The sequence below is a fragment of the Gigantopelta aegis genome, chromosome 2 (genome assembly GCF_016097555.1).
Source record: "Gigantopelta aegis isolate Gae_Host chromosome 2, Gae_host_genome, whole genome shotgun sequence".
Lineage (NCBI taxonomy): Eukaryota > Metazoa > Mollusca > Gastropoda > Neomphalida > Peltospiridae > Gigantopelta > Gigantopelta aegis.
In genome coordinates this window covers 3,452,364-3,479,863 of record NC_054700.1, presented here as the reverse complement: position 1 = coordinate 3,479,863, position 27,500 = coordinate 3,452,364, and the positions used below count along the sequence as shown (strand labels likewise).

Genomic DNA, 27,500 nt, shown 5'->3' with positions numbered 1-27,500 from the left:
AATGTGTGTAGTTGCACGCATTGTAAATGTATGTAGTTGCACCCGTCTAAGTCTCAAACAAGCATTGTAAATGTGTGTAGTTGCACCCGTCTAAGTCTCAAACAAGCATTGTAAATGTGTGTAGTTGCACGCGTCTAAGTCTCAAACAAGCATTGTAAATGTGTGTAGTTGCACGCGTCTAAGTCTCAAACAAGCATTGTAAATGTGTGTAGTTGCACGCGTCTAAGTCTCAAACAAGCATTGTAAATGTGTGTAGTTGCACGCGTCTAAGTCTCAAACAAGCATTGTAAATGTGTGTAGTTACACCCGTCTAAGTCTCAAACAAGCATTGTAAATGTATGTAGTTACACCCGTCTAAGTCTCAAACAAGTTTTGTAAATGTGTGTAGTTACACCCGTCTAAGTCTTAAACAAGCATTGTAAATGTGTGGAGTTACACCCGTCTAAGTCTTAAACAAGCATTGTAAATGTGTGTAGTTACACCCGTCTAAGTCTTAAACAAGCATTGTAAATGTGTGTAGTTACACCCGTCTAAGTCTCAAACAAGCATTGTAAATGTGTGTAGTTACACCCGTCTAAGTCTCAAACAAGCATTGTAAATGTGTGTAGTTACACCCGTCTAAGTCTCAAACAAGCATTGTAAATGTGTGTAGTTACACCCGTCTAAGTCTCAAACAAGCATTGTAAATGTATGTAGTTACACGCGTCTAAGTCTCAAACAAGCATTGTAAATGTATGCAGATGCACCCGTCTAAGTCTCAAACAAGCATTGTAAATGTATGCAGATGCACCCGTCTAAGTCTCAAACAAGCTTTGTAAATGTATGGAGTTGCACCCGTCTAAGTCTCAAACAAGCATTGTAAATGTATGGAGTTGCACCCGTCTAAGTCTTAAACAAGCATTGTAAATGTATGGAGTTACACCCGTCTAAGTCTTAAACAAGCATTGTAAATTCGGTCCTCAACGTTTTATAAGCACGGGCCTAGAATGTAAATCGTTCCACTCATAATGAAGCCGAAATAATGTCCGTCTGATCTAAGTCTATAATTCAAATTCCATTCTGAAGTATTTTTCTCTATAATTTCTTTAAGTTTACAGTGTTTAAATTCGTAGTGTTATATCTAAATAGTTCGGGAAATGCGTACTTTAAAGTGTATCATTCATAAATTATCTGACTTTTCGGCGTGTTGTATTTCCATGATTTGGGATGTGTGTGGGTTTTTTTTTAATTGTTTGACTTTACGGAGTGTTTGCGCATGTTTGCGCATGTGTATGTGTGTGTTTTGTTTTGTTTTGTTGTTGATTTTGTTGTTTTTCTCTTTGCTTTTTTTTTTCTTTTTTGTTTTCCTTGTGTGTTTCTTTTTGTGGGGGGTGTATGCGTGTTGGTTTTCTTTGTTGTTTTTTGTTGTGCTTCTTTTTTTTTTGGGAGGGGGGGGGACATCATAATGATTTGTCAGGATGTCTGACAGAGCACAATTACAAAAATGTACCCACTGTATTCATTATGGCGATGCGACTTTCAAAAACTGCAAGTACAATATTCAAACGTACATTGGCATGCATTATTTTCAGAGGCATTTCGAAATTGGGGGATGTGTGCACCCCAGCACTCTCCCCTTGAATCCGCTTCTGCGTCTCAAAATCAGATTTTAAAAAATTGATTCTATCAATAGTCCATTTTAAAAATTATTTTTACTTTAATAACAATGGGTTTCTTTAATAATATAAGTGACAAAAATATTGTACAAAAAATTTATGAAATGTACCCAGAAAGCTACGAGTCGGATGTTGGACAAAAATTTAATACACATATTTAAGGAATGCTAATGAAAAACAGCTTCTATATGTTTAAAAAATTAACAAAACAGCTATTTTTAATAAAAATATTAAAAATATAAATTCACAAAAAAGTATTCGAGAAAGCTATGAGGTACTTTGTTATAATGAAAAGCTGCATTGAAACAAATTAAACTTCCCAAAACAGCTACGTCATAAATTAAATAAAACAGCTATTAGATATATGCAATAATTAAAATGTAATATTTAAATCATTCACACAATGTATTCAAATTAACTACGAGGTACTTCATAATAATCAAATGCTACATTTAAAAGCGATATACGAAACTTACAAAAACAGCTACGTTACGGCTTAAAAAAAAAGAAAAAAGTTAACATACAAAACTTTCTAAAACAACTATCAGATATTTGCAATAAATAAATGCAATATTGAATAAACGTTTCATAATGTATTCAAAATAGTTTTTAGATACATTTTTAGAGTAAAATCTACATTTAAAAACAAAATACGAAACTTACCAAAACAGCTGCTAGCCAGATGCACTCCATTTTGATAGCGTCTTTGCGTCAACTGCCCAGAGTCCGTCAATTATAGCTACTATGTGAATTTTTATATTTTTCGGAAGGGGGCGTGGATACGGCGCGAAACCACATCCATGAAAGACATTTCCTGCCACGACAGACCACCTATGAAATGTTGTCCTGTGATCATGCAGGTCAAAGGTTAATTGTTAGTAAGCAACAAATTGGGGATTTTTCTAATGAGCCATCGTTTGAATCTTGTATCTAGGTGTATGGTTCTTCTGTAGTTTCCCAGAAATGTGAACGCAATGACCTAACAGTCAGTAATTTCGTTTTCGTTTTCATTGTCATAAAAATTCATCTTCAAGTGATTCCATAATGTATTTAACACTATCACTGAGATAACACTTCTGGGAATGAATAGATGGATGAATGAATGAATGAATGAATAGGCAGGTCAGTATAGCGTCAAAATACCCACACATCAATTTTTTTTGCAACAAAACGTTTTATTGTCATTTTTTGCTATATGTCGCTGTTTCCAACGCGTTACCTTGAGGTTTTAAATGTAACATTATGTATTATATACTTACGGTGATCTTAATGCTAAGATCGCTTCATGGAACGAGGCCCTGAATCAGTTAGCGTGCTTGCCATGTGTATTTGACCTCATTTTCAACAGTTAAGCCACGCACATGGCCAGGTGTCCTTTGCTGGACCAGGTATTCCTCATTAAAATTAATATAAAAAAAACTCCATGTCTTACCCAATCAATGAGGAGCCAACGACATAAAGGTTGTTTAGTTTAACTGACTGTTAATCTGCTGTTGGTGAAAAAAAAAATGAAATTGACCTGCATGTACATATGCAGGACATTGTACAGGGGCGGGGGCCTAGAGCCTAGACTGTGCTAAGCGATGTTTAGATAACAGTATAATGGGGTAGTTTAATAAACCCCCCTCTCCACCCCACCACCCCCCCCCCCCCCCACACACACACACATTCTTGGACATGATTCATAGATTCAACATTTACTTCATCTCAAGATTATTGCGATTCACGTGAAATGAAGCCCATAGGTTTAAAAACAGGAACATTCGCCGCATTTAAGACTATTGATAATATCTTAATAGAAATATTCCTTGGGCTAACAAATGACATCTGATATACTGTGTAACTGGAGGAAATTTTATAACGAGAGATTTTTAAAGAAATTTAAGTAAAGATGCATCATCATGTTTGCTCTCATTACATAATTAACAATAACAATGAAATAAAATATAATAAACAAATAAACCTACATATTAATCGATACCATACATCATTTTTTGCGTAATTAATAATTCGATAATATGAAACATGTGCAGTGGCTTCCCAAAGAATCCATTACCTAAAAAATTAAATTTTACATGAAGTAAACATCAGGTATCCATTAAAATAACCCAAAAGCAGACAGTTATATCTATAGGCGTCGAGTGTACCTCCCCTTTCCTTAACTATGAAACAGCTAGGTGTCTAGAATATATATAAGGACTACTCTTCGTCAGTTGAAATTAAAATTAATAACTGTTCCTCCTGTCCTACATAATGGTATTGAAACATGTGTTGCCTTGTCATTGAATGATATTACATGTATGTCGTCTGCTACTACCGTAACTTGGACTTCCCCCTTTATTATATGTCCATGTATAGCATACAGTTTTTTCAGCTTCTTAATGTAAGTCCCAGGCTTAATTTTAGATAAACCTTTATCTTCTCCGAGATAGTATTTTTTAAAGTTTATGCTTGGACCTTAAAAACGGAAATTCCTGGTGGGCCTACACTTCTTTTCTGGTATGATAGCTGTTCCTTGACCACCAGTTGAATACATAATATGTACATATATACAATATAGACACTTTGGCACTAACAATTTACCTTTACCTGATAGAAAAGGTCGAAATATGATAGAGATAAACATAATCAATTGGTAGATACGAGGTTTTCATAACAGATATACAGTGTTTTTCAAATACGTGTTTTACTTATTTGACATTTTCCATACTTTCCATTGCCTGGACATGTACGAGGTTTTGACACCAAAAAGATAATAGATTTCTGTTTCTGAAAGAATAAAAAAGTGAATAACGCCAAAACTGCACATACAAGGTTTTCTTAGTTCAGGGACGATATGCTGTGCAAAACAGTTGCAAGAGCTAAGTCTTTCGTCACGCCTGAAAGATTGCTACCAGGCCACAGACCACAATTAATTACGCTATATGTTTCTATATAGCCTTAGTGGCTATAACATTGTTTATTAATATCAGCAGGTCCATGGATTTTGTATGTACTTTTGCCTGTCAGGGGGATATACACCCTGAAAAGGACAACCCCTGTTGTCGAACTCTTTCTCCCAAGATATTGGTTTATACAAACACACACACTACTTTTGCATGGGCCAGAATTACCACAAACAAGTCTTCAATGTCAACAAGTTATACATGTTTACAAACTACATGCTCTCCCCTGTCAACTTCAGTCAAATAGTTGCCACTTCATAGCTGTCTGCCATGAAATAATCACAGTCAAACGGCAGACTACTTGCGCGACAAATTTCCGGATTTTGGACAACCAAATGGGAAGATAACTGTAATCTGAGGCCTACCAACCACCTCGGCCTGTATATTTCACTCTCTGCATATACATACTCTCACTAAAGTTTACTGCAGTAGCTACTACGTTTTTAAACGATCTACTTTAATATCACCACGAAGAGGACAGTGAATAAGAACATGTTCTTCAGATTCTACATAATGAACATAGTTAAATCAGTTTTTGTGAATCTGCAAATGTTCCTATCTATTAGTTTCTAACCTTAAAGGCGCTGTACCACTACAAAACACTTATGGTGCACGTCGATGCGATTTAGGCATAAACGTAGCAACATAAAATCCAGTAGAAAAAGACATTTGTTCTTTTAATTTGGAAACCATCTAATGTTTTACTTTCCGTTTCTGTTATTGAAATTGGATTATTAAAAAATATTCATTGTATTGTTAAAATCCAGAGCACTAAATTGTCTGTGAAATCTAACATGCAAATGGTTACATTGTAAATCCGAGGTATTGTTGAACTATTCACAAACTAAAATTCAGCCTATTAAAATTAAGTTTGAGTTCTGCACCAATGCCTTGCTATAGCTACTGACTGCCTTACACCCACTGGTGTCCATTTTATATCTCCAACAGCAGCAGCATTTGGCGCACATTCTCGTAAACTCTGATGAGCATGGGTTTGATTTGCACCGCATTTACACATGGACATTCATTTAGTCCCCATATTGCAGCAGAATAGTCTACAACAGGCCACACAAGTGAATCATATAGCTTAGCAAAAGTTTGAAAACCGACGTTGCCCATAGATTTACATTTAGAGATGACGAGAACTAAAGCCCGTAGCATTTAGGTTGCAACATGCTTAGCCATAATACTAAAATCTAAATGTTCTGTCACAACCACACACATGTATGTGTATTGTTTCGATAGATCAAAAGAGGAAGCTCAACAAGTGATTACAGAATCATTTCTTGATATACATTTGTACTTGGATTTATAAAAGGTACAATCTGCGATTTGTTGTTATTTATAGACAGTTCATTAGTTTTACACCATATGGCTAAGGCATCCAAAACAAAATTGTAAGTCACTTTCCGTTATTGTTATAATAGTATAATACCATCAGCCTATATTAACATATTAATAAGTTCTCTTTCCAGTTCTAAACATATGTCAAAGCCTTAATGCTACCAAGACATTGATAAATATATTAAACAGCATTGGAGTCAAGATACACCCCTGTTTTAATCCAGAATGGACGTCAAACCAGTAAGTTTTGAAACCATTTATGAGTACACAATTCTTGACATTTCTATATATGGATGACTATATATCTATTTATCTATCCGTCTATCCATCCATCCATCTTTCTTTCTATGCATGTATCTACATCTATATATATATATATATATATATATATATATATATATATATATATATATATATATATATATATATATATATCCATTGGTCCATCCTCGTGTGTGTGTGTGTGTGTGAGTGTGTGTGTGTGGGTGTGTGTGGGTGTGTGTGTGTGTGTGTGTGTGCCAGTCGCGGGACATTGGTCCGTCGCATGTGACTTACACACCCACCACTCAAGCCTAGTTTGGTGTTCATCTGGGTTGGAGTTGGTCTGATGGCGTAACTACTACACCACCGAGACCCGTAGAATATCCACATTTCTGAAACACGGGTCACTCACCCATAACCACAATTTCACACTGTCGAATGTGTAATCAAAGTCACTCACCCACGACCGCTAACTATAGATGTAAGTCAGTGACCCATGGCCACTAGTTATCAACACAGGTCACTGACCCCTGACCCAAGCAAGTGGAAGTAGTGAGATGTCTTTGGATAATGCTGACTGGCTGTTTCGTCTCGAAGCAGACGTCACGGAAATACTCTGAGAGGCGGCGCACTTCAAACAGGTCCTTCAGCACGAGTGTTGCCAGAAGTGGTCGTGTACACAAATACGATGTCGCAAACACTGGACAGTCAACAGATCCGATAGTCGGATGCACTTAAATCCACTTAAACACGGGACCATTCTTAGTGGCGAAGAGAGGGGTGCGCGAAGGAGTCTTATTCACCACCAACTGAAAAGTGCACATTCAGAACAAGCTGTTATATCACATGCCTGACATGGGCGCAGCTGTCGATTTTCGCCAGCTCCTCCGACCGGGACAGGATCTGTTTTGGAGGTGGGGGTGGGGGTGAGAGCGGGGTTTCCCGCAAGGGAGCACAAGCAGCCCGATCAGGGTCGGTAGCGGGTGAGGGTTAATTGTGGTGCTATTGAATTTGAAAATGTCTCTTAGGATTAAAGTCAAATAGAAAATGTTGCGTAATTTCTTGAATGGTTCATCGAAATCGGTTGGTTTGATTTAGTTGATCGAAAAGTAGCTCCTTACTGGAACCTTGTCTCAAATGTGGCTGTGGTGGTTGGACTTCCATAGGTGTTCTGTGATTGGTCCTTTGGAGGACTCGATCGTGTGGGTGCGCCCTGAGAAGGACACGTTATTGAAGTCTTGTTGATAGTCCACTGACGCAAGTTGATCTGCAGTGTAATATACACTGAACACCAACAGGAATGCTGCTGTAATGTTCAGCTAAGATGTTAAAAACATAGGCTATACCCTAGTTTTTAAAGACTATCGGTTAAGTTTCACTATTAGACCTGTTTTTGATAACTGAAATTAGACATTCCTTGCCTTTTATTATATTATCCATTTCCGTACACCCGAAGTGTTTTTGGTCATCTTGTTGTTGCTAATGCCACAAAATGAATTTTTCATATTTAAAAAAAAAAAACGCGCGTACCTCTGGTTATAGGTAGAAGATTTAGACAATTTTTTAGATAATATTTCCCCGTTTGAACATCATAGACTCTTGTTTCACTCTTTAATAACTTTACCAGATGTATTGCAGGTTTGTAGATTAAAAATAGTGTCCATTTTCAAGGGTCTGAAACTAGGGTCTGTCACTTTTAAATTGTGTGTATTTGTTTTTGGTATTTGTCGGTGTTTGTTGTTTTGTTCGGGGATTTTTTTAATTTAATTTTTTTCGGGGGGGGGGGGGGTTTGGGGGTTGAATTTTTGGAGGGTTGTTGTTTTTGTTTGGGGGTTTGGTTTTTTTAATATTATTATTTATTTATTGGGGAGGAAGGGGTTAAGAAGCGATTACCATACCTTGACATTCAGTAGATTTACAATTTGACATACCTGTCATCATTTTACTAAGTTTAGTGTTTATAGTCCATAAATATATTCTAATTACAAACTAACCATAAAATGGAATTGCGTTTCCTTTGGTAATCAGTATATTTTCTGCTATTACTGCGGGTTTTGTTTATCGTTAACATACTCATTACTTACAATACAATATTTTACCTCAAAATATCAGCTTTGGCAATTTCCAGAAGTTTGAAGTACATCAAAGTGTAGCGGGTGTTTTCCGTCACAACCAAAGCCCCACGACTGGTATATCAAACTCCATGGTGTGTGCTGTCCTGTCTGTGGGGAAAGGATCCCTTGTATTTAATAAAAATAATGTGGAGTGTTTCCTCTGAAGACTGTGTCAGAATTATGAAATGTTTGACATTCAGTAGCCGATGAATACTCTCTCTATATATCTCTATCTCTTTCTCTCTCTCTCTCTCTCTCTCTCTCTCTCTCTCTCTCTCTCTCTCTCTCTCTCTCTTGTCTCTCTACGTGTCTGTCTGTCTGTCTCTATCTGTCTCTCTTTCTCTCTCTCTCTCTCTCTCTCTCTCTCTCTCTCTCTCTCTCTCTCGCAACACATATACTGAACAACAAAAGAAACTCACAAATTTATACCTAACATTAATTAGATATATTGACACACACCAAAACTAATGGGATTCAAACGGAATGAATTTAATTAAATCAATGAACACCAAATTCATATTCGCATTTCTTGTGTTGTACAGTATAATTCCAGAGTAAAATGTGGTGAGGTGCGTTATACAGACATTCCTTCCTGGAGGTATTTCCGGCATGCGCGTTCAAGGTAGTGCACACTATACAAACATCTAATTAAATCAATTCGTAGGAAAACTACGCAACCGGACATTAACGAATATTTAGATCTTGGATATGCTTGAGTCGACCGTTGATTACCGTGAACAGTTACTATTTATCAGTTCACTTGTGAAACAATTTAATTTATGAAACAATTTAATTTATAACCGAAACTTAATTCTAAATAGTTAAAGAAAGAAAGAAAGGCATGTTTTATTTAACGACGCACTCAACACATTTTATATACCGTTATATGCCGTCAGACATATGGTTAAGGAGCACACAGATATTGAGAGAGGAAACCCGCTGGCGCCACTTCATGGGCTACTCTTTCCGATTAGCAGCAAAGGATATTTTATATGCACCATTCCACAAACAGGGTAGTACATACCACTGCCTTTGATATACCAGTCGTGGTGTACTGGCTGGAACAAGAAATAGCCCAAAGAACCCGCCGCCGGGGATCGATCCCACATCGAGCGAACGTTGTACCACTGGGCTACGTCTCGCCCCACGATATAGTTAAAGAGACTGTGCGGAGTATAAAACACATTTCCTTATTCAGAATATCGGTGTCTTAATATTCAGTGTGTTTCTGGTCCGCCTAATGTATGTGGCAACCCAAATGGATTTTATCTTCCAGTAATTTAGTATATATGGAAAACAAAATTAGGATAACAATCTAAGCTAGTGTTGAGTATCCATCGGCATTAAATCACCAATCATCGGTTATAATCAGTTTGCACCAACCAATCACCTTTCGATTATATATTCGGTTAGAATTATAGGAACTTAAGATGGATATGAACTATACGGAGTCGACATCGATATTCAAACCAAGAAAGTGTGTAAATTGGGTAATTAGAATGGGGGAAACAGTTTAAGAATCAGTGCAGCAAACGCTCGACTAGAGACATTCTTCAGTAGATACGGCTGCGATATAAGTCAGTCGGTAATGCGCTCGCCTGGGGTGCTTTGGTCGAAGGATCGAATCTCTTCGGTGGACCCATTCTCTGATTGCCCCCCCCCCCCCCCATCTCAACCAGAGCCCTACTACTGGTATGAGTTGTATTGTCTGTGGGATGGTGCATACAAAAGAAAAAAGGGGAAAATCTAGCCGTTATCCTCGAAAGTCTTTGTGTCAAAATGTTTAGCATCCAATGGCCGATGATTAATAAATCATTGTGCTCTAGTGTTGCCTTTAAACTGACCGATGTGATGGTTGATGATAAAAATCTATAATCGGCCAAAAGAGAACAGTGAAGTGGATTAAGTACAAGCACACTGTTCTTAGCACACACCTGATCTATATCGGCTGTTTGTCCAGGATCGAACATTAATAGTTGTTAGTGGTTGGTCAGTTTTCAATTCTGTGTATTTACTTTACAAGATATTACACATTGGTGAAGCCAGGATTTTATATTGGGGGTCACCAACATTGGTGGAGGTTGTGGGCATGGCCAACCACATTGTCTATGAGTCGTGCTATGAGGCAAATATGAAAGGTGCTATGGGACAAGAAAAAGAGTTGTGATTGTCTGGCAATTTGTTGCGATGTAGATTAGCCAAATGTTCACAGACAGACTGAGTGAAGGATGTGGAGGCATGACATCAATGCTGCTTCAAATGGGGATCAAAACCAGGCAACAGCAAAGCACATTTACTTTTCATCGTTTTAGTGACGGACTAGCTGACAAGCATTCTATGACGTTGTCCATAGTGTTACCATTCTATGACGTTGTCCATAGTGTTACCATTCTATGACGTTGTCCATAGTGTTACCATCCAACAACGTTCACAGTGTTACCATTCCGTGACGTTGTCCATAGTGTCACCATTCTATGACGTCCATAGTGTTACCATTATATGACGTCAGTGTTACCATTTTATGACGTTGTCCATATTATTACCATTATATGATGTTGTCCATAATTTTACCATTCTGTGGATGTTGTCCATAGTGTTACCATTCTATGACGTAGTCCATAGTGTTACCATTCTATGACGTCCATAGTGTTACCATTCTATAACGTTGTCCATAGTGTTACCATTCTATGACGTCCATAGTGTTACCATTCTGTGACGTTGTCCATAGTGTTACCATTCTATGACGTCCATAGTGTTACCATTATATTACGTTGACCATAGTATTACTATTCTATGATGTTGTTCATAGTGTTACCATTCTATGACGTTGTCCATAGTGTTACCATTCTATGACGTCCATAGTGTTACCATTCTATGACGTTGTCCATAGTATTACTATTCTATGATGTTGTTCATAGTGTTACCATTCTATGACGTTGTCCATAGTGTTACCATTCTATGACGTCCATAGTGTTACCATTCTATGACGTTGTCCATAGTGTTACCATTCTATGACGTCCATGGTGTTAACATGCCATAGTGTTACCATTATGTGACGTTGTCCATAGTGTTACCATTCTGTGACGTTGTCTATAGTGTTATCATTCTGTGACGTTGTCCATAGTTTTACCATATCAAGAGTAACAGCACGGACAGATGTCAATTTTAAATATTTTTGCAATAATGTAAACAAGGTCCAGGTGAAACAGAATTCCTAGTTCGAACATAGTGTGTTATTAAACACAATGATCTTCCTTATCTGTTTTAATATTTAATTTCTGATTTAGGCACATCTAAAACCAGCAGTAGAATGCGCGTGTATGCAAAGAAATACTTCATCAGATTTGAGTCGAGTGGTCAAAAATACTCATTTAATGCTGAATTCTAATGTTAGGAAAGGAAGGGTTGAAGATCCCTTGTAGGAAGTACACCAAGAGCAGGTTCACGGGGTATCATTGAGAAAATCGTAGAATGCTGGTAACAATAGGAACATATTTGTAAGGGATACACATATTTAGTTAAACATTTCTAAAATATAATTGTCAGAAATAAAGTTTAATAGAACGGTATGGCATAATTCAATTCGTTTTAAGTATAACAATAATAATATTGATTTTACTTTAAAAATTAAATTTGAATGTATAGTCCTGTTTTTTTACTTTCATCTTCTTTCTGGGTGTCCTATGTTTCCATCCAAAGATTTAACAATGAAATATATATTTTTTTAAAAGCTTTATAGGTTATTAAACATCAGTGTTATAGGTTTTAAAAGGTGCCAACTATTGATGTTTAAAGCAATATTCAAAAATTGAGTAGGAGGTTTACCTTTTCACTGAAGTTAGCCAATATCCATACGGTAAGGGGTGTGGAATATCAGCGATTCCGTACCCATACTTTACAAAACATATATAATTCCATATTCAGCGAGGTTATCGTTATTTGTTTGGCCATCCGATATACTAGTTTTAAAGATTAATTTCAAACTCCATTGAATGTATGTTCTGTTCCGTTTTCTACTTATAATCTTTCATTATTTCCTTCTTTTTTTTCCCCTTCCTTTCATGTTTTTCAAATTTCATGAAACTGCTAAATTGTATGATATGTGTATATAGTATTATTACATCTTCAATATGTTATCTAATTGTGAGCAATTTTATGTTTACAAATGATATCAAAGAAATATTGCTGCATTTTTATGCAACAAGTGAATCTGTGATGTCAGTTAAATTAAACTAGAGTCATCATAATATCCACACATTAAAATATCAACGCATGAAAACATCAATACATTAAAATATCAACACTGTAAATTATCAATACTATAAAATATCAACACAGCACAATATCAACACATTGAAGGCACTTTCGAGACTGGGTCTTTTCCACGACTGCTAGGACAATTTGGAAAGAATAAAAACTCGGCTAATGTTAGCGCTTCGATATCGTAAAACCATCGCACGCTATAATATCACTATAGTGTGTGTTATAGTGCGTCATAGTCTACGATGATTTCATGATATCATATCGCAAAGATAGCTTCGAAAATTTGTAGCCTGGTCGACAATATCGAGAGAACCACAAGAACGTGTACCCTGTGTATTATGAATGAATGAATGAATGAATGAATGAACGAATGTTTAACGACACCCCAGCAAGAAAAAATGCATCGGCTATTTGGTGTGAAACTAAAGTAGATGAGTACATGAAGTGATGATCAACCAAAATTAAAGTTATTTTGATGTAAAGAACTGTGCTAAAAATACAAATATCACAGATAAGTAAAATTAAAATTTAGAATAAAATTCAGTACTACGAAGAAATTGCAATAAGATTACATATTGTCACACAAAAAAAAGTAGCTGTGTCCCTAATTGCATCGCTTATACAGAAGGATTTAAAAGGTCGTAAGTGAATCACACATACCAATTTGCACGAAAATAGACGTAACTGACACATACGACTTTCCTCCGATTTGCTTGCTGTCCATTATGTGTGCTATATAATTATGTCTGACATAGGTCGTATGTGCCAAAAACGACACATATGTATTCTTTGTTATCGGTTTGTGATAATAATTACAAATGCGAAGTACAATAGAGCATACATTAAGTCAATATTTTTATGTGCTTGAATCCTAAAAATAATATGACTTTTGTCGTTGTGAGAGCCCGGTCTATTTAAGAAAAACATTTGGTACTGCATGCAACGAACCATTTGGCAACAGACAAGAATGGTGTCTGTATATATAAATAGGAATTGCAGTAACATTAATGTTTGTATGGTTTGCTATTTTATGTGCACCATAATTATAATAATAAACATGTTTTGGTGAATTTTCTTGAAAAACAAATATCTATTTTGAAATGTTTTTAATTGAAGCAAAGTTTCCAACATGTAATTTGTATCTGTAGATACAATTTTAATTCATAATAATGTTGTATGTGGCATATACGACCAAAGTGCAAACATAATCACACTGATTTTGGATATACATGTATTTAGTTATATGTTACGGTGATCAAGTTCCGCCTTTCAGCTGCCTTTGGAGATCTACAGGATTGCCCTAATGTAGGCATTATGGATTAACAGTATTGCACATACAAACGTCATTGCAAGTTATCCAGGACAAAGTCCAGTAACAAAAGACAGTGTAATCAGACGTAAGGTTAAAAGGTGAATAAAGTGAATGTGGCCTGAACATAAACGACAGCAAGATCTATGAACTTTGATTAACTTTACAGTTAACAAATATTTGCAACAGAATATCCCTGTCCTGAGTCAGACACCCGATCCTATCGGAGGCCGGACTCGGGAAAGGCGTGTTCGAAACCCTAAGCTCAGCAACAGAATGTTGAACGTGAACATGATACAACACACACACACACACACACACACACACACACACACACACACACACACACACACACACACAAAATTAGCACAGCATAGCACACACAACAGGACATGAACATAAGATAACTCACACAACAGGACCTGAACATGATATATAGCATACATAACAGAACTTGACACATCAATGACAACAAGACCTGAACATAACATAGCAAAAAGTTGAACATGAGAAAATAATCACCATAGAAAATGAACGTGGCATAGCACTTGAGACAGTTTATTTGTTTGTTTTGTTTAACACCACTAGAGCGCATTGATTAATTAATCATCGGCTATTGGTAACATTTTGTAATTATGATTCATAGTCATCAGTGGAAACCCACTACATTTGTCCTAATGCAGCAAGGTATCTTTTATATGCACTTCCCCACAGACAGGACAGCACATACCACGGACTTTATCCAATCACTTGCGACAGAACCTGAACATGATATAGCACTCACAACAGAACCTGAACATAATAGAGAACTCACAACAAAATCTGAACATGACGTGTCACACACAACAGAACCTGAACATGACATAGTACACACACAACAGAACCTGAAGAAGAACATAACAGAACACACATAGTGACATACAACATACCATGATCAAGAAATGGCACACACAAGAGAACTTGAACATGACATATCACTCACAACAGACAGAAACCAGATGATTGATCACTAAACACTCAACAAAATACGGAGAGAACACTGAAATATTACTCAAATTAAAGGGACATTCCTGAGTTTGCTGCAATTTTTAACATGTTATTGACTAACAGAGACTCTTTAACGACTGTAGTTATGTAATTACATATCAAGTATATTTTTCTGCATAAAATATTAGTGGTTGTATATTAAACGTGTTCTGATGGTTCTAACTAGGTAAAATTTCATTTTATTTCCTTCAAACAGGTCCTTCAGCACGAGTGTTGCCAGAAGTGGTCGTGTACACAAATACGAAATTATTTGAAGACAACATCCAGTTCGGGCTTCTTACAAATATTAAGACGACCAAAAACGCATTGAATATACAAACACTGATATGCTAAACAAGAAAATATATTTAATATGTCAGTCTAATCGTAGAAATATTAGTTGGAAATATCTTACAATGCAGCAAACTCAGGAATGTCCCTTTAAGGTGCCCTTTTAAAACTGTTCACACTCCGTAGAAAAACCATGTTTTTGCCCCTGTAGTTTTAAAAATTACATTGACAACAAAAATGTATATAAAATGTAGCACCTGTCTTACCAAAATAACCATCCAGAACTGTTTTCGTTTCATCTACTCCTTCGATAGGTCTGCCACGGAGTTTATACGTCAGTTGGTGGGCGGGGTTATAGCATGGATAAGTTGTCGGAGGTTTCGTTTATAAGGTACGGTGTTAGTTTTCGCATGCTTCAATCGACGTCAAAGCTGAAAGATGTTTGTATGTTGGAAACGTTTTGTTGTTTCAGTTTCTTCATACTCCTGTTGCTACGTCTGGACCAGTGAGATGACGTTATTCTGTAATGAATGTAACGGAAATTATATGTGTGTGTGTGTGTGTGTGTGTGTGTGCGCGCGTTGTGTGTGTGTGTGTGTGTGTGTGTGTGTGTGTGTGTGTGCGCGCGTGTGTGTGTGTGTGCGCGCGCTGTTTTATTGGTTGTTATGTTCTGAATTATATACATGTATTGTAGTATACATTTTGAGAGAGAGAGAGCTAAAAGTGAGACGTTTTTATAATGTGAATGCTATGTTCTGGATGATACACGATATACTATACTATATAGTATATTATATCGTGTATCATCCAGAACATAGCATTCACATTATAAAAACGTCTCACTTTTAGCTCTCTCTCTCAAAATGTATACTACAATACATGTATAATTATATATGACATTGCTCAAACTGATACGTTTTCATAATATGAATGTCATGTTCTGCATGATACATTATAATATATATATATATATATATGTATATATATATATATAGTGATGTTTCAAAATTTGCTGCACATTAATTCCAAACGTTTACTTTCGCTTCGCACCGAGTGTTTGAATGTACACATTCTTAGCTACGGTCCATTGGGCTTACATGTTTACTGATGTCCCGATGGCCGAGTGGTCAAATGTCATGCGAATCAGTGCAGTAGGTTCAAATCGTGCCCATTGACATTTTGTGTTTTTAAATATAAATCAATATTATGTTGTGAATGTTACTTTATAATATATATTTTGTTTCATGCAGATTCGTAGTGACGTTGGTCCATGTGAAGGCCCATTGAAAATATGACTGATACATTAAAGACCGTGGTTTGTATTGTCTTGTCTGAGGGGTATGAAAGATTCATCGTTACTGTTCAGTAGGAGTAGCCTATGTCATCGTATCTGGCTTCCTCTATCACTCTAGACGCTAAGTTATCGTTATACAAACATTCCTTTCCTTCCCAAACCCTGTGTCAGAACAACCATACTGACTGGTGTGGAAAAACACAATAGTGTGGAGCGCAGTGGATGTGTTGGAGTCTCTGCCAGAATTTCTAGAGGTTGTAGGATCGAAACCCGGCTCGGTGTATTCGTTGATTCCTTTAAGACTGGAGGATATTCTTTTGTAGACCAAGATAACAGCAATAGATTATGTGGGGACTACAAAATGTTAACTTGAATATCGTCCTTATTTCCAATATAGATTCAATGACAATGCATTTTGTACACTTCTGTCCAATCTGGAGAGTCTGTCCAGGACCGGGGGTAATGGTTTGTTGTTTGTGGTTGATCAGAGAGATGTTAGGGTAGTGGTCTAGTGGACCTCTGGCTGAGGTAGTAGTCATAATATGTGTTAAATCGATTTGGCCTCACCCCGACACCCTCCTGTCAGCCTAACAGTTGGTTAATTGTGGCCCACTGAGTCACGTGACACAAGAACCCATGACAAGTACATTCGGTTCGTTACAAAAATGGAATATATAGAATAAATCACTATCTCATTTTTAATATAACATTGCATGGTGGTTTTGTTGGTCTGATTTAAAAGACAAAATATAGTATCAAACTTCGTTTATTGTATGGGTTGTTGTTGTTTTTTTTAAATTACAAAAGATTAACAATTTGTTGGACGGCAACGTGAGAGTAAAATGGCATTGTAGCTAGCAAAAAGTCCACAGACAAAATGGTTGATTATTAATGTTCATGACGACAGCTTCACTCGACACCGAATGCACTGGTGGTTTTGATGGTAAACTGACTAACTGGGTGAATGATGTGTAGCTTGGTTTCAGTTCTGCTTCAAGTGTGTATCAAAACCACAAAATGGCAAAGCCTGGTTCTGACGTCAGCGTAGATCCTCGAGATAACGATTGTTTTGTCGTGGTATTCTAATACACATGGCAGACAGTAAGCGTAACATAAGTACAGCGTGCACAATCCTATCTGTAGAAGAATCTAACAATGAACAATCTGCACAGTGTCACGTTTGTCACGAATAATACCAAATGTGTCTCAAACCATGTCATTTGCATCATGGACAATTGCCGGGGTCCGACGTCACAAATCATGTTATATCAACCAGGTCACGGATAAAGTTATCTACGTCACAAATGATGTCGACCACGTCACAAATAATACGAACCACGTCACAGGTAAAGCCATCTACGTTGAAAATCATGTCATCCACGTCACAGGTAAAGCCATCTACGTTACAAATCATGTCTTCCACGTCAAGAGCGCCGCTATCAATGTTTTTAACAAACTCTAAATCTCCTTTGCTGATTTAGTTTTTCCTGTATCTGTGGTAAATGTTTTTTGAAGTTGTTTCAGAAGTTGTTGAGATCTGTAAAGATCCAAATATTAATTTTGTCATATAATTATTTAGAAACTAAATGATCTTAAATGAAAACACAACATATGATGTACATTGTTCTACAAAACATTTTAGATAATAATAATTCCTATTAGTAGTAGTAGTACATGTTGTGGTATTTTAATATATGTTAGATTTCATAGTAATTTTGAACTTTGTTGTAAAAAAATTTCAAACATTTTAAAGACAATGTTTTATATTGTAATATACGGGAGGTTTCTTTTACAAATAAAATCATTGCTATTGTTTTTGATATGTAAAAAATACAATATAATATGTATATTAACAGGATAGATGTTATTTATTATTGTTATGTGAAAATTCTGAAAACGATCGAAAACGAGAGAGAGAGAGAGAGAGAGAGAGAGAGAGAGAGAGAGAGAGAGAGAGAGAGAGAGAGAGAGAGAGAGAGAGAGAGAGAGAGAGAGAGAGAGAGAGAGAGAGAGACTGAGAGACAGAGATACAGACAGAGACAGAGAGACACAGACAGAGAGAGAGGGAGACCGGGAGAGAAACAGTCCGAGGGAGGGAGATAGCGAGGGAAACAGCTAGGGAGAGGGAGGAACCTCAGACAGGTACAAATATAGAAACACCGAGGGACCAAGCAACTCACCCGAACAGACGGCTGTTAATAGACTGGACGTCATCTCAGTCACGCCTTCTGGGTGTGCAGTGTTGAAGACGTTCTCTCGCTGTGACGCCATTCTGCTCAGAATCTCCCTCGAGTTGTGAGCAACCCCGAGATCCACCACGACCACCTCGATGCCGTCGTAACGCGCGCTCTGGGCCTCGCGCATAATCCCGAACCTGTCCAGCGTCATGGACTCGTGGTCCAGGAACAGCACGGCCACCTGATTCACGTTCGGTCGTCTGCTCCTGGCGTCACGTGCCTTGGCGCGCATATCCTTCAGCATATTGAGGTAGGTGTCTGGGCGTGTGGACGTCGTGTCTCCTAACTCGGTGCACAGGTCTCCCGGGGCCTGCAGAGTCGTAGTTTCCGCGGTGCACGCTCCTATCAAGAGACTGACGGTCAGTCTCCCCGGTCCGGCCTGGATTTTGGACACAATTTCCTGTGTGATGAATAAAGAGGCGTCTGCACCTCGTGGTCCAGCCACAAACAAAAGATCAGCTTCCGTCTGAACTGCGCATCCTGCAAGAACATTCAGAGTTAATTATATAAACTATTCAGTAAAAAAAAGGAAAGAAATATTTGTTAAATGACACTTTAGCATGTTTTTTGAATTCCAAATTACCTACTCCTGTCGATAAAGCAACAAAGAGTATTTTACACACGGACTGGCAACTGCAATATGAATCAGCGTAGTAGGTTCGAAGTAACACTTTTGGTTTTATATAATATGCTCATTCCATTGGACAGGGCAGTAAACACCAAGGGCGGGTCCTGGGGAAGAATCAGTGGAGGTGACCCATCTAAAAATAAAAATTGCATACATTTCTGTGAACAATTTTTCAGGAAGTGGTCAAAGTACCTTTTTGGCTTGGTCCCCTCCCTAAAATATCCCCTGGATCCGCCCTTGCAAACTACGGTTTTTGTCGTACGACACATGGTTGGCATGGTGTTCAGCAATGAAGGCCGTTATGATAGGAATATAGGAATTGTTTGAACCTCAGAATATATTAAACTTTGTTTTGTTTAACGACATCATTAGAGCACAATGATTTATTAATCATCGGCTATTGGATGTCAAACATATGGCAATTTTGATATATGCTTTTTGACATGTAGAGAGGAAACACGCTACATTTCTAGCAAGGGATCTTTTATAAATTATGCATAATCCCTCAGACAGGATAGCACATGCCACGGCCTGTGACATACCAGAATGTATTAAACATCTCCGTATACTGAAACTCATTAAGTACTTGTCTGTGCGTTCTTGTTTCCAGTACTGTGTAGAAATCGGTCTTAGATAACAGATTTGTTCTGCTTATGTAGTCTTACTTTTGTAATACGTTTTATGGACGAATGTGTTACTACCGCCGCCCCCTCCACATCTTTGACGAATATAATATGTATTGCCCCCCCCCCCCCCCCCCCCCCCACCCCCCATCCCCATCCCCCGACTCACCCAATAGAAAGGCGGCTTAATAAATAGCTGCCACCTGCATAAGAGCTGGAAACTGAAAAGCAAGTCTTACTATCTCGTCCTGCCAGGGGCGGAAGTTGACAGATTCTAGAGGGGATCTCGTTGTATAGTCGATCCAAGCCGCGGTAGTTGGTGGTGTTGAACATGAACCTGTCATCTGGGTCACTAGCTATCGCCCGCCATTCCCGCTCATCTGTGTACTGCCCCACGCCGATCACGAATAGGTAGAAACCTTCTCGACGTGCCGTTTCCGCTTCCGCCGCGGTTGCAGCCAGATCTTGGGAGTATCCGTCAGTGATGATGACAATGACTTTGGTGATGTCGCGGCGGAACTCGTCATTCGTTCTGACATGACGTATGGCCCCGTCGGTGTTGGTGACTCCGGTCAGGTAGGGAATATTGTGCTCGTTTATCGCCTCGAGTAATTCCCCCTTGCTGCGGTAACGGTTAAGGTCAAAGGCCACCTGGTACGAGCGACTGAATACCAGAGCTCCGACGTGCGTATTTCTGGGCGATATATCGAACCGATTCACGACTTGCCGGACGAACTCCCGTTGTCTTTCATAGTCCTCGATAAATATACTGGTTGAAGCGTCCAGAATGAAATAAATATCGGCAACTTTATTCACGCACTGAGGTATAGCAAGCATCTCTAAAAACAAAAAAGTAATATTATACTCACAAAACTAACAAACTCACGCATGCCATGCATATGTACGCACACACACACACACGCACACACACACACACGAGCAGTTTGCTTCAGTTATACCAGTAACATACTTGTCTGTCTGTCTGTCTCTCTCTCTCTCTCTCTCTCTCTCTCTCTCTCTCTCTCTCTCTCTCTCTCTCTCTCTCTCTGCGCCATGAACGTATGTATGTGTGTGTGTTTGTGCGCGTGTGTGTGTGTGTGTGTGTGTGTGTGTATGTGTGTGTGTGTGCAAACAGGTAAATAGAGACAGACGAACAGACAGACAGTCAAACAGACAGACAGACGGACAGACAGAGAGACGAACAAGTTATTTATTTCTCAGGCGACTGTTTTCTAAATTGCACACAAAAGTGTGGGGTTGTGGGGTTTTGTATTATTTGTGTTGGTTTGGTTTTGGGTTTTTTTGTTTGTTTGTTGTTGTTGTTGTTGTTGTTTTTTGGGGGGTTGGTTTTTTAGTGTTATTTCCAAAATACTTTTAATTTTCTTCTTGCGTCAAACCAAACTGAAATGATTTTCAGTGGGATTTTTTACGGCGGATGGGACGGACTATAAGTAGGGGTACCTGGAGAATGTTGCGGCTCTTCAACCGTCCCTGGGAATCCTCTACCACCGCCTGTAGAAACAAAATACAAATACAGAATCATTGTTTGCCAGACGTGTCACTAGTATCCATATGAGCAGTTCTGTGTATTCATGAAATTGTAATCCAGTTTTAAACATTCATTTCAAATTCTCTATAATATATGTCCTTGTTGTTGGTGGTGGTGGTGGTGTAACATTATATTTATAAATGAAATAAAAATAAACTATAACACTGCACTTGTTATACAATAGGTGAACTTATAATATCAATTAAATCGGAACCAATTACTGGTTTAAAGGAACTGCAATTTTGAGATGTTTCCGACTGATAAACCCTTTTCAACGACAAACATTTCATATTAAATATACCCTCTCTTTTCTCTCTCTCTCTCTCTCTCTCTCTCTCTCTCTCTCTCTCTCTCTCTCTCTCTCTCTCTCTCTCCCCTCTCTCTCCGCTCTCTCTCTCCCCCACTCTCTCTCTCTCTCTCTCTCCCTCCTCTCTCTCAGTCTCTCTCTCTCTCACCTCTCCACTCCTCCTCCTCTTCTCTTCCTCCTCTCTCTCCTTACTCGTACTGTCTGTCTCAGAGTTCCTCAGGTAGAAAAGCAAATAGACACTGTCATGTCTCAGAGGCAGGTAAAAAAGCACATAGACAGACAGATATAGACAGGTGCAGACAGATATAGATAGGTAGGTAGGTAGGTAGGTAGGGTAGGTCGGTAGGTAGGTAGGTAGGTCGATAGATAGATAGATAGATAGATAGATAGATAGATACTTCTGGAAACAATCGTGCTACCTCTGTAAAAAACAAACATACACCTACAGAAACGTTGCTAACATAATGTATATACCAAGTAGAAGCAGTATTGTGTATTCAGTAAATTCAGTAAATTCAGTAAATTCAATATATGTTATGTTCTATTCCATTTTTTAGTTATTAATTTATTTCTGTATTCTCTCTCTCTCTCTCTCTCTCTCTCTCTCTCTCTCTCTCTCTCTCTCTCGTCTCTCTCTCCCTCTCTCTCTCTCTCTCTGCGCCATGAACGTATGTATGTGTGTGTGTTTCTGCGTGTGCGTGTGTGTGTGTGTGTGTGTGTATGTGTGTAAACAGGTAAATAGAGACAGACGAACAGACAGACAGTCAAACAGACAGACAGACGGACAGACAGAGAGACGAACAAGTTATTTATTTCTCAGGCGACTGTTTTCTAAATTGCACACAAAAGTGTGGGGTTGTGGGGTTTTGTATTATTTGTGTTGGTTTGGTTTTGGGTTTTTTTGTTTGTTTGTTGTTGTTTGTTGTTGTTGTTTTTGGGGGTTTGGTTTTTTAGTGTTATTTCCAAAATACTTTTAATTTTTCTTCTTGCGTCAAACCAAACTGAAATGATTTTCAGTGGGATTTTTTACGGCGGATGGGACGGACTATAAGTAGGGGTACCTGGAGAATGTTGCGGCTCTTCAACCGTCCCTGGGAATCCTCTACCACCGCCTGTAGAAACAAAATACAAATACAGAATCATTGTTTGCCAGACGTGTCACTAGTATCCATATGAGCAGTTCTGTGTATTCATGAAATTGTAATCCAGTTTTAAACATTCATTTCAAATTCTCTATAATATATGTCCTTGTTGTTGTTGTTGGTGGTGGTGTAACATTATATTTATAAATGAAATAAAAATAAACTATAACACTGCACTTGTTATACAATAGGTGAACTTATAATATCAATTAAATCGGAACCAATTACTGGTTTAAAGGAACTGCAATTTTGAGATGTTTCAACGACAAACATTTCATATTAAATATACCCTCTCTTCTCTCTCTCTCTCTCTCTCTCTCTCTCTCTCTCTCTCTCTCCTCTCTCTCTCTCTCTCTCTCTCTCTCTCTCTCTCTCTCTCTCTCTCTCTCTCTCTCTCACAGTCTTTCTCACTTCCTCAATCTCTCTTTTACTCGTACTGTCTGTCTCAGAGAGGCAGGTAGAAAAGCAAATAGACAGACATGCAGGTAGACATGCAGACAGATATAGATAGGTAGGTAGGTAGGTAGGTAGGGTAGGTCGGTAGGTAGGTAGGTAGGTCGATAGATAAATAGATAGATAGATAGATAGATAGATAGATAGATACTTACCCATTCCTGGAAACAATCGTGCTACCTCTGTAAAAAACAAACATACACCTACAGAAACGTTGCTAACATAATGTATATACCAAGTAGAAGCAGTATTGTGTATTCAGTAAATTCAGTAAATTCAGTAAATTCAATATATGTTATGTTCTATTCCATTTTTTAGTTATTAATTTATTTCTGTATTCCTTTTCTTTTTAATAAGTTCTATATTATTATATTATTTGTGATGTGCATATACATGTAGTAATATTAAATCTTCGGGATTTTTTTTTATCTAATTCTGAGTAATTGTTTGCCTTACAAATGAAATAATACAATTCTATGTTTACAAATAATATAGCATTGTTCATGGAACAAGTGAACTTAAAATAAACACAAGCCATTACTAATATCAACACATTAAAATATCAAAACATTAAAATATTAACACAAAATATCACCACATTAAAATATTAATATTTTAAAATATCAATACTTTAAAATAATAACATAGTAAAATATGAGCACATTAAAATAACAATACAATAAAGATACTTACGAGAGTGGGTCTTCTCTAAGACTTCTAGCCCAATCTGGAAATAATAAAACTCGGTTAGTGGCATTAATCTCGTCAATAGAAACCAGTAATACCAGTAATAATCATAATAAAAATAATGTATTAAATTAGCTTACATTATGTTGTATCATTATTTATCATGCAATCTAACAAGAATAGTCAGAAAATCATTATTTGTTCCAGGTTTTTGAAATTTAATTGAGTACCATCAACCTAGCAAAGATTTTGAAGTATGACGTCATAGAAAATACATAACGCCATATTTGTATGACGATAGCAACATTATGACATATTCAAAACAAGTTTCCAAACTCTAATTCGTGTGTCTGTGTGTGTGTGTGTGTGTGTGTGTGTGGTCTGTGTGTGTGTGTGTGTGTGTGTGTGTGTATGTGTGTGTGTGTGTGTGTGTGTGTGACTGTTTGTGTGTGTGTGTGTGAATGTGTGTATGTGTGTGTGTATGTGTGTGTGTTTGTGTGAGTGTGTGTGTGTGTGTGTGCGTGTGTGTGTGTGTGTGTGTGTGTGTGTTCGTGTGTGTGTTTTATATATTTATTGTGACTCAATATGTTATTTATACTGAAATGAATAGTTTAAAGAGTGCGATATTGGAAATATAGTCTAATAAATACACCAGCTGAATGGGGCTTGTGTCACGAGAACTATATTTTTGGTCTATAACCGAAATAAAAATTTCCCTAGTCATATTTTGCCAATATATATAGTTAAGTCCGGATAAAATGTTTTATTTTATAAGACTTCCGATTGGTTAATATTATGTCACGTGTGATTCGGTTTGAGATCATCTTGCATTGCTCTGTGGTTTGGCGAGTCCATAAATCAGAAAACTGCACTATTTCCGGTCTAATCCAGTTAGTATTGACCAATAAACGACATCGGTTTGTTTCGACAGAATTCGGAAAAGGACGTCGTGTTTCACGATGACGTCATTCTGCTTGCTAGATTGTATAGTAGGCCTACTCGATTGCTTATACGTAATTTCTGTTTTTTATTTCTTTTACTGAATTGACTGAAGTAATACAACAACTATGGCACTATGATAAGACCAATGTGATGTTCTATGGAGCGCAATTAGATATAGATATCGACCTCTGCCCTCGGTCAATATTTCTTTTCTTTCTTTTTTTGTCTTTCTTTCTTTTTATTATTTTTTCTCTTTTGTTCTTTTTTTGTTTTCTTTTATGGGTTTTGTTTTTTTGCTACATAAAACATCATATCGGTCTCATCAGTGCCATAATTGTTTTAAAATTTACTTGTACAAACCAAAACGACGCTTCCTCAGTTTCTTGTCGTTAACCTTAATCAAACGAGTGTGACATGCTAACGTCTGGAGAATGCAGTGATCGAGACTATACTCATTGTGGCTATGTACTACGTGAAGGTCGCATGGTTCTGTGGGACAGACGCATATTCAATCATATTATTCATGAGTGCGTCCCATCACAGCTGTATACTAGTGTATTTCATTATATTATTCATGAGTGCGTGCCATCACAGCCGTATACTAGTGTATTGCATTATATTATTCATGAGTGCGTGCCATCACAGCCGTATACTAGTGTATTGCATTATATTATTCATGAGTGCGTGCCATCACAGCCGTATACTAGTGTATTGCATTATATTATTCATGAGTGCGTGCCATCACAGCCGTATACTAGTGTATTGCATTATATTATTCATGAGTGCATGCCATCACAGCTGTATACCAGTGTCTGCGCTTAACTTCTTTTTTTTGAGTTGCCATCCGGTCAAGTGGTGACGTTGAGCACTGGTATAACCGACACAACCCCTTCCTTCCCCCAACCCATCTCAATGAAATAATAATAATTTAAAAAAAACGTAAAATATTTCAGTGGATACGATTTGTGACGTGTACACATAACCAGGGCTGAATCTTGTCGACATGAATTTGTGCCCAATTTTACATGCCACTTAACTTACCTTACACCTATTCTTATATTGGGCATATGTTTATATGTAAAAGCAGACCTACACTTTTTCATGGTGCAAAGTAGGCTACATAGCTGTACTTTTATTTATTTATTAATTATTGATTAAAAAAAAAAAAAAAAAAAATCGGTCGCCAGGCGGGCAACCTTACTGTGGGTTTTCAGTCGCCCGTCGTCGTTTTCAGTCGCCAGGGGCGATCGGGCGACAGTTAAGTTCGAATCCTGGTATATTAGTATATTGATTATATTATTCATGAGTGCATGCCATCACAATGGCTGTCCTCCTACGAACAAGCATCTGCTATTGACTGCCTAAAACATCCGTTCGACTCTGAGTTGTGCGGAGATACGAGTTTCATCAGTTTTTTCATTCAGAAATATGTTCTATACATTCACTATGCATTGTATCAAAACTATTGATAGTTGAGCAAACAATTGGGATAGTCACTGATAGACGAATTTAACTACTATCGCAATATATCGTGAGTTCGATATATGGACACACTCCTACCTTACAAAACCCTGCACCCTCCTTAAGAAAACCATCCATCCGTCCTGGCATTTTTTAAAATTACATTGATATAAAAAAAAAACATGCAATAGCATATATAAAAATGAAGAGTCTTACCAAAACAACCAATAACCTGTAGATTTTAGTCATCTTGGACTGCGTTCGTTTCGTCTACTTCTTGAAGAGATCCGCGACTGTTTGACGGTTCCATATGTCAGTTGGTGGGCGGGCCCGAGTAAGTAATCGCTTTCTTTCTTCGTATCAAGGTAAGGTATTAGTTTTCATATTCTTCAGTTGATGTCAAAGGTCAAATATGATCGTGTTCCTGCAGCTTTTTGTTCTCTCTCTCTCTCTCTCTCTCTCTCTCTCTCTCTCTCTCTCTCTCTCTCTCTCTCTCTCTCTCTCTCTCTGTCTCTCTCTCCTTCCTCCGTCCCTCCTTCCCTCTCTCTCCTTCCTCCCTCCCTCCCTCCCTCTCCCTCTCTCTCTCTCTCTATCTCTCTCCCTCCCCCTCTCTCTCTCTCTCTCTCTCTCTCTCTCTCTCTCTCTCTCCTCTCTCCTCTCTCTCTCTTCTCTCTCTCTCTTGTCTCCGTCTCCTTCTCCTCTCCTTTCCTTCCCTCTCTCTCCCTTCCTCCCCCTCTCTCTCTTCTTCTTCTCTCCTCTCTCTCTCTCTCCATAGTCAGCCAATTCTCTACTCTCTCTCCTCCTCTCTCTCTCTCCATCTCGCTCTCAATCTCTCTCTCGATCTCATCGATCATCTCATCTCTCCACTCTCTCTCTCTCTTCTCTTGCGTGTGCTGTACCTCACCGTGGTGCAGGGGTGTAACATTCTCATTGATAATGGGCCATACAGCCACAAAATTGAAGTTTAGA

At 37.8% G+C, this 27,500-nt stretch overlaps 1 protein-coding gene across 1 annotated transcript in view; it reads right to left on the bottom strand.

Annotated features, from left to right (window-relative positions):
* Positions 1 to 27,500, bottom strand: part of LOC121379198 — a 74,855-nt gene that overhangs the window by 13,741 nt on the left and 33,614 nt on the right. The window contains exons 5-9 of the mRNA XM_041507700.1: positions 22,908 to 22,958; positions 21,452 to 21,502; positions 20,230 to 20,829; positions 18,683 to 19,219; positions 6,784 to 6,905 (exon numbers count right to left, since the gene is read on the bottom strand). Of these exons, the coding sequence (XP_041363634.1) occupies positions 6,784 to 6,905; positions 18,683 to 19,219; positions 20,230 to 20,829; positions 21,452 to 21,502; positions 22,908 to 22,958 (1,361 nt within the window). The remainder of the gene's footprint in view (positions 1 to 6,783; positions 6,906 to 18,682; positions 19,220 to 20,229; positions 20,830 to 21,451; positions 21,503 to 22,907; positions 22,959 to 27,500) is intronic.